The sequence below is a fragment of the Nicotiana tabacum genome, chromosome 10 (assembly GCF_000715075.1).
Source record: "Nicotiana tabacum cultivar K326 chromosome 10, ASM71507v2, whole genome shotgun sequence".
Taxonomy (NCBI): Eukaryota; Viridiplantae; Streptophyta; class Magnoliopsida; order Solanales; family Solanaceae; genus Nicotiana; species Nicotiana tabacum.
Genome location: NC_134089.1, coordinates 3,951,787 through 3,960,181, shown reverse-complemented (window position 1 = coordinate 3,960,181; position 8,395 = coordinate 3,951,787). Strand labels below are relative to the sequence as shown.

General features: G+C 37.5%; 1 protein-coding gene across 1 annotated transcript; it reads right to left on the bottom strand.

The window, feature by feature from the left end:
- Positions 1–4,280: 4,280 nt before the first annotated feature.
- Positions 4,281–5,345, bottom strand: LOC107799579 (uncharacterized). Its single transcript, XM_075223579.1, has 2 exons — positions 5,073–5,345; positions 4,281–4,709 (listed from the first exon to the last, which is right to left on the bottom strand). The coding sequence occupies exons 1-2, from the start codon at positions 5,343–5,345 to the stop codon at positions 4,281–4,283; spliced, it is 702 nt and encodes a 233-aa protein (XP_075079680.1).
- Between the last annotated feature and the right edge of the window lie 3,050 nt (positions 5,346–8,395).

The following is an 8,395-nucleotide window of genomic DNA, read 5'->3' as shown; positions in this document are numbered from 1 at the left end:
ACGGAGCTAACAGAACCATCAGATTTCCATTCCGAGGCCGTCTTCACACTGTTCCAACTATGGTCAACTTTCCAACAATTAAGCTCTCATTTAGGGACTAAGTTTCCCAAAACTTTCCGAAACTTAAAACTGAACATCCCCGCAATCAAAAATAGCGGAAATAGACTCGAGGAAAGCAGTTAATAGGGGATCGGGGCGTTAATTCTTAAGACGGCCGGTCGGGTCGTCACAGGACCGCATTCACGAAGAAGAAAAGTAAGGCTGCCAAAGTTTCTCATCGCAAACAGGATGATGAGCTCGCGAACGCGGAGAAGAAGGGCAGGAGCCTACGCGAACGCATAGGGAAGGATGCGAACGCGGAAAAGGAAAATGCAGGGCTTCGCGAACGCGAAGTGTTGGACGCAAACACAAAGAAGGATTTCGAGGTAGTCAGGAACAAGGCATCGCGAACACGAAAGCTATTCGCGATCGCGAAGGAGGATACCAGAAGCAGAAAACAACAGTTCCAAAAGTGGGAAAAATGACCCTTGGCCCATCCGGAACACACCCGAGGCCCCCGGGACCCCGTCTAAACACATAAACAAGTCACATAACCTAACACGAACTCACTCGAGGTTACGAATCACATTAAACAATGCCAAAACAACAAATCAAACCATAAATCAAACTTATGAACTCTCAAATCTTCAAATTTCTAAACTCGAGTCGAAACCTATCAAATCAATCCAGAATGATGCCAAATTTTGCAGACAAGTCCAAAATGACATAACGGAGCATTCCAACTCTCAGAATTGCATTCCGAGCTCGATATTCCAAAAGTCAACTGTGGGTCAAACTTCTTCATTTTCCAAACTTCAACTTTTCCAACTTTCGCAATGCCTCAATTTAGCCTACAGACCTCCAATTCTGAATTTGAATGCGTGCCTAAGTCCAAAATTACCATACGAAGCTGTTGGAATCATCAAAAATTCATTATGGGGCCGTTTACTCAAAAGTCCAACTCTGATCAAATTCTCACCATTCAAACTTCCAAAACTAGATTCCTTCTTCCAATTTGACTCTGAACCATCCGTTAACTGAATTCCACCATGCACGCAAGTCGATAATCATATTATGAAGCTATTCCAGACCTTAAGCCGCTGAGCGAAGCTTAAATTCTCAAAACGACTGACTGGGTCATTACAGTAGTGTTCAAATTGTATATCCAAAGTCTATTATCTTTCTTATTTGTTTCATCTTGTAGCTCCATAAGCAGTTAAATTCCTTCATGGAATATGTTTCTGATAAATTCAAGGATGTCTTTGAGTTGATAAATTCCAAGGTATATCTTTCATTTCCATTGTGAATTTCTTTTTATTTTTTAGTTAACTTACTGTATCATTTTTTTTAAAATAGCCTGGTGCAAGCGAAGTCAAATATGGTGCACATCCAAAGGAAGACACCCATGGTCATCAAGACAATAATGATTTTGTGAGCAATATGGAGTTTGGTGGCAATGAAGATATTGAAATGGATGGTTGTAAGGTGTATTTAGTTGTGCATTCTGCACTTTTCCCTTTTCTTTTCTTTGTTGTGTTTGATAATTCGATTCTTTTTTTAAAAAATAGGTCGGTGGAAGTGAAGGCAAAGATGTTCCACATTCTCAAAGAGATACTAGTGAGTATTATCGTAACAACATTATGCCCGATGCAACAGATCAGTTAGGTGTCAATGGACCTTCTGGTGTGAAAGTTGACATGTTTGTTGCTAAAGTAACTTTCACACCAGATGTAGCACATGCTGGCGGTATTGGTGAGATTGCAGATGCGGCGGCAGGGGAGACGAAGGAAGAATCTGAGAAACAAAAGATTCCGGAATCTCAGACTGGTATTGTTTGTGCGACTGCAAGTGTTGATGCAGTGTCAGGGAGACAGAGGAAGAATCTGAGAAACAAAAGGTTCCTGAATCTCGGGCTGGTATTTTTTGTGCGACTGTAAATGTTAATGAGGTGGCAGGAGAGATGGTTCTGTACAATCCTGAATTACTTCCTGAAGTATCGCCGCAAATGGAAAAAAGAAAGAGATGTCCTGCAAAGGTCGTGCAGTCTCCGTTCATTATTGTGTTTGATTTAGGTTCCAGTACTGGTGTTGTTGCAGCGAAAGGAAAAAAGTAAATTTATGCTATTAAGCATCCTTTTCAAAGTAAAATCGGAACTGGCATTAACAACTCTTTGTTAAATGTATTTGTTGTGTGGGTCAAAGAAGGGAAGTCCAGAAAGAAGTATGTTTCCAACTTCTGAGTTTTTTTCAGTTTTATATTTTAATATATTGTCACTTATAGCATTATTTTATATCAAATTACTGTACTCTTTTGTGTATATATGTTACCAGGAATGAAATTTACCCAAAGCATGTTAGTGAACTCAATCCTGCTTATGATCTTGGTGTATTTCATGTTGAAGACAAAAAATGATTTTACACTTTGGCATATAATGGTCAGCCTTTGGATGACTCGGTATGTAAGAATTTACTTCTGCAGTATTTTTTAAAAGATTTTAGCCAGTGTACACATGAACACTCAGTCCTCTTAAGTTAGAACAGATTATTAATTGCTATTGCCTGGCACAAGAGATAGCAGTGAGCATTCATTTTCCTTTGTTTTCTGTGATTTCGGTTTGAAAAACCGTAGCTGCTTAATGCTTACAAGCCTTTAGTGATTAGTTATTTGTTATGTTTTATTTCAGCACATTGATGTTTTGTTATATTATCTGAGGAAGAAGGGGAAGTATGACAAAGACCTACCTGTAACATTCACCACCACATATTGGTACTTCGACCAGAAATTTAATGAGTTGTGGCAGGCGTTTATTGATACAGATGGAGATAGTGATGTGTGCAATCCGAAACATGTCATTGCAGAGTATATTCAAGGATTTGTCTTGGATGCCAATGTTCCATGGCACATTGTCGAGCATGTATTAATGCCAATTAATATTTCAGAAAAATGGCATTGGATAATGGTTGTGATGTCCTTCAAGGATAGGCGCATTTATATGTATAACTCTATGCGCGATGGAGCTGCTCATCAAGCCAAAGTTCATAAGACCATGGCCAAGTATTCTGTGTTGCTGCCTCATTTTTTCGTGCACACATATTTCTATTTAAACAAAAAAGATATCAATTGGCGCACTGGTGTCTACAAATCAAAAGACTTGATTACCCCCTTTGATGTAAAAATGGTTGAAGGATTGCCTCAACAAGTCGAAGCGTATTAATTTCTTTCAACACAATCTGTCTTGTTTTTAGATTCTGCAGTTTGATAGTTGTTGTTCTTTTTATTTTTTGTAGTGATTGCGGTATATTTGCAACATCATTTGCCGAGTATTTCATTGAGGGCATGACGCCTCCTAAACAATTCAATGCCTATGCATACCGATGCAGATTTGGTGCTCTCTTATGGGATTATGCCAGAAAAAAGATGGAACTGAACGCGCAAAGTGATGATGAGATTATTGATCGACAGAAGAAGTCACGAAAGTAGAAGAAGTAGTTATTTCTATCATTGTTGTAGGATGAACTCTATAATTTCGTTTTGTATTGTGTTCTGTTATGTTGTCATTGTTGTAAGACGGATCAGATTTGTTTGTGCTTGAATTTTATGAATACTTTTAAGAATTGCATGGCAAATGATATGTTTGCTCTGTTATAAAGGTTTAATGAGTTTCAGTGCGATATTGGAGTGTTGTAGTTTAGTTTATTTTGGTATTTTCTCCCTTGATTTTGTGTTGTGAATTAAAGATATGAAAAATATACCGTAGTTTGTGATATATTATCTCTTGCAGATACATGAATGATACACATATGATATAGATATGATATACATATGATACACATATGATACATAGTTTTCAAATACGTATTGATGAAGCCACTCTTATTTGCAAATTTCTAAAACTATTTGCATAGTTTTCTAGCTGCTATGACTATTTTCCATTAGTTAGCTTTGTTACTACACAAATACAGACATGAGTAAGATATGTGATACACAAGCAATACATAGATGATACAAATGTGATACACAAGCGATACAAATATGATACATAACTTATTTTTTAATCAAACAAATGTATAATTTAAAAAATACACTTGCAACATGATTTTAAATGATAGGTCAAATATTTATTTATACCTAAAATTCAAATGACATTCTACAATGATATAATTCTTGATATATTGCATTATTCTAAATCTCTATGATATTCAGTAAAGTAAAATAACAAGTGATTCTAAATTTGACATATTTCATCCTCTCTTTGGATTATTTCTACAAGTTTTCCTGTTGTGAACTTCTTCTCCACACTGTCCACATGAAATCGACCTTTTTCGTTTCTTTTCAGATATTGGCTTGTACCTCTCCTTCCTTGCCCTTCCTATTGTTTTAGTCACGTCTGGTGGCAAGACTTTTTCATTTAGAACTTCTGCAGGAATTTTCCATGTGCTTTCATTAGGTACCGGATAAATTGGAATTTCATAGGTCTTCAATAGGTACTTCCTGGTATAGTATACCGAGCAATACTCAATGTATTTGTATTTTAATACTGCCCAAGCATGTGCACATGACAGCTCATCCAACTGAAACCTTCTACAGCTGCAAGTTCGATCTTTTAGGAACACCATTCTCTGCTTACCCTTGTCAAGTACTGAATATAAGTAACTCGTCGAAGGGGTCACCTACAAAATTTATCAACTATCATTAGTGGTGACAAATCATATGCCCTCAAAATACATATACTAGAGAGCCTACAAGATTCAAAATAGCTTAATATCATGTCAAACCAACCAATATTTCAGCAGTAAGGTAGGCATAAATGCTACATTAAATTGAAAGCCTTTGCTTTTGTGCATGTGGACACTAGTTTAACAGAATCACACAAAGGGTTAAAGATATAACAGATCCGTGAATTCGACATGATTACATATTCTATGCACAAGTATCTACAGATTCCAGTCATACCTTCATCTGATGTGACAATTCAAGATTGTCCATCAGCATTGTATCATATATTTTTTTCAAGATCTAGTGAATGACTTTACTGCATTCTTTAGGTTTGTAACATTCCATTGTCCGATAAATTGCCTTATGTAGTCTAGCAAAGGCAGTACTGGGAGTTCCCTAGCAGCCTTGGGCACTGCATTGATCGACTCCACAATGTTTGAAGTCATCGTCAATGTTCTATTGATAGCGGAATGTGCTCTGGACCATCTTTCATACCCAACATTCATTAAGTAATCTTTAACCCTCTTATCACTTTTCTCTACCTCTGCCATATGGTAATCAAACATCTCAACTATGTATGCTTTGACCATAGCGAAGAATATGTCTTTGAGCAGCAAATGATTTTTTTGTAATTTTTTTACATTATTCCATAGATGTCATATGCAGACATAATGAGGTACTTGTGGATACAATGTTGCCACGGCATTTTCAATGCCTTCATGCCTGTCCGAGACTATGCACATTCCCTCTCTTTCCCCAAATGCATCCTTGAATCTCACAAAAATCACTCCCAGGAAGCATTATTCTCTGAATCTACTATGGCATATGAGAGTGGTAGGATATTACCTGTTGGATCTTGTGTTGATGCTATCAATAATGTTCCTCTATATGTCGATTTAAGAAAGGTTCCATCTACAACAACAACCGGTTTGCAATACTTCCATCCTTTTATAGACAGATATAGTACAACGAAAGCATACATGAACAACGCTTCCTCTGTTTTTTTTCAAACTTACCACCGACATAAGATTTGTAAGAACCAACATATAAAAGTAGCTTGGAAGCTTTTCATATGATTTGCTCGGGTTCCCTCTAGTACTTGAACTGCATATTCTTTCGATCTCCATGCTTGCATATGTGTCATTTGAAGACCATACTGCTTCTTCATGTCTCTAATTATGTCCCTAGGAGTGTATATTATTTTTGGGTCTTTATACTTGTCTATCAGAAGACTGCCAATGAGTTTTGCAGTAGCTTGAAGTTGTGCGTAAGATATGTCTTTCCGGGGGCATGAGTGCACTTTGTTGAAATTTCTGACCTTGAAAATGTTTTCTTTTTTCAGGCTCGAAGACTTAAAATACCAATCACAGTTGTTGTTGATGCATAGTAGGCAGTACCTATGACAAGGATATAAACTTTTCCATCAATAAATAGAGCGACATGAAATACAATGATATATAGTGATACACACTGCCATCAACAATGCTAGATGAAAAAATACAATGACTATACAGTACTAGACGGTGACAACCACAACTTAAAAGTGTACAACCACATACTTACAAGAAACAACTTATTTTATGCATAATTATGCTTCTAACATCAACTACGATATACATTGAGATACATAATTATATAATAAATATTTTGATACCTGCTTTCATTTGATCTATGCACCTTAAACTGCAAATTTTCCTTTACTGCCAAGTGCTTCATGACTTTGACTATCGTTGCCTTGTCTTTATAAATTTGACCTTCTTCTACATCTATGTGTTAAGGGTCAGTTATTATTGTATTTTCATCAGATTCTGTATCATTCCAGTCTTCTCCATCCCCAAACTCGATCATCTTAATTGTATTTTCGTTGTATCTCTCCTCTACAACTGAGTTTTGTGCACATTCTGAGGAAATCACAGCAGAATTGGAATTGTAGCAGATCATGTCCATATCCTTTTCACTCGATGTTATACAAAGGGGATACATTGTAAATTCTGAGCTTTTTTCAGCTCAAGATATACACATACACCCATACTATTGTGTATCACTATTGGCGGAGAACCGTTTTGGACAGTGTATTTGATTTCAATACATTCAATGAAGTATCTATCATAAGTTGTTTCGAAATCATGTCTACAAAATTTTCAAAACTTATATTTGGAGTAACTATTACAACATCTGCAATATAATCTACATAGCTGTTGTCAACATTCCATCGGCCACCATACTGAATAAAAATTGGTAAATTTGCCATTGAAGTAGCTGAAATTAGGTCAAAACTCACTAAAGATTTTGATTGCAGTTCGTAGTTCCTTCTACACAAAAATTGCAGAAGCTGTATCTACATAGAAATTGCGAAGGTATATAGTGAAATTGATTGATTTTGAGTGAAATTTGGAATTACTTTAGATCCTTTGGAGAATTTTTGGGAGAAAATGCTATGATTTATAGAGGGAGAAAATGACGTGATCTGGTAAATTGATAGCTTGAAAAAGGGAAGGAAACGTGATTCTCGGATGTGTGATTGTTGGAAGCGTGATTCTTCGATGCGTGGTAAATTGATATGCTTGTGTGTATCTCTAAATTTTGGGCTACTTTTGGTAAGTATTTAATTTTGGGCTAGAGGTGTCACGACCCTAACCTCGAACCTGGTCGTGATGGCGCATCTTGTGAAGACAAGACCAGCCAGACGAAAACAGAACACCTCTTTTAAACAGTTAAATACCATAAATAGTTCTAAAACATGATATAATAACCGTAATTTGTGGAAATAACGATAACAACAGTAGAAACCATCCCGACACAGCCCAAACCGGGGTGTCACAAGTCATGAGCATCTAGTAAATCTGGATACCAGTCTACTAGATACGAAATCCGATACAGAAGTTCAAGAACATGAAAATAGTAAGATAAGGGAGGCACGGGGGCTACGGACGCCAACAACTACCTCGTAGTCTTCGAAAATGCTACCCGGACTAGGAGGATCAGCACTCAGGAGCGGACTCTGCGATGCCTGAATCTGCACACACGGTGCAGGGAGTAATGTGAGTACTCCGACCCAGTGAGTAATAATCATAAATAATGGCTGAAAGCAAGAAAACACATAAAGGCACAAAGCAATTTTATATTAAGCAATAAATCACTTAAAGCAGTAAATCAGTGAAGAAGTCAAATGAAATCCCTTTAAACCAAGTAAAACAGGTAATTTAGCGGGTAATAGCAAGTAGAAATCCGCCCCTCAGGCTCACTCTCAGTACAGTATCAGCCCCTCGGGCTCACTCTCATATCATGATGGGTACCCGCGCTCACTGTGGGTGTGCAGACTCCGAAGGGGCCCCTTACGGCCCAAGCGCTATATCAAGCCATCTCGTGGCATCATCTCTCGGCTCTCGGCCTCACATCACTCAAGCCACCTTATGGCGTGTAAATATATCTCAGGCCCTCGGCCTCATATTACTCAGTGTATCTTCACATCTGGCCCTCGGCCGCACTCAGTCAGAAAATCATCACAAGCCCCTCAGGCATTTGTAAAACAATAGTGCTCAACCCAAAACATCGTTTAGAAATATCATTTAAGTCTCAAAACTGAGTAAAAGAGGCTGAGTTGTAAAACAGTGGAAAACAACAGGTTAGTTCAAGTAAT

Excerpts from the sequence above, each read along its gene's own strand:
- LOC107799579 (XM_075223579.1), bottom strand. The coding sequence starts at position 5,345 with ATGGTCAAAGCATACATAGTTGAGATGTTTGATTACCATATGGCAGAG. Across the intron at positions 4,710-5,072 it reads TTACAAACCTAAAGAATGCA|GTGACCCCTTCGACGAGTTA; the intron begins GTAAAGTCATTC and ends TAAATTTTGTAG.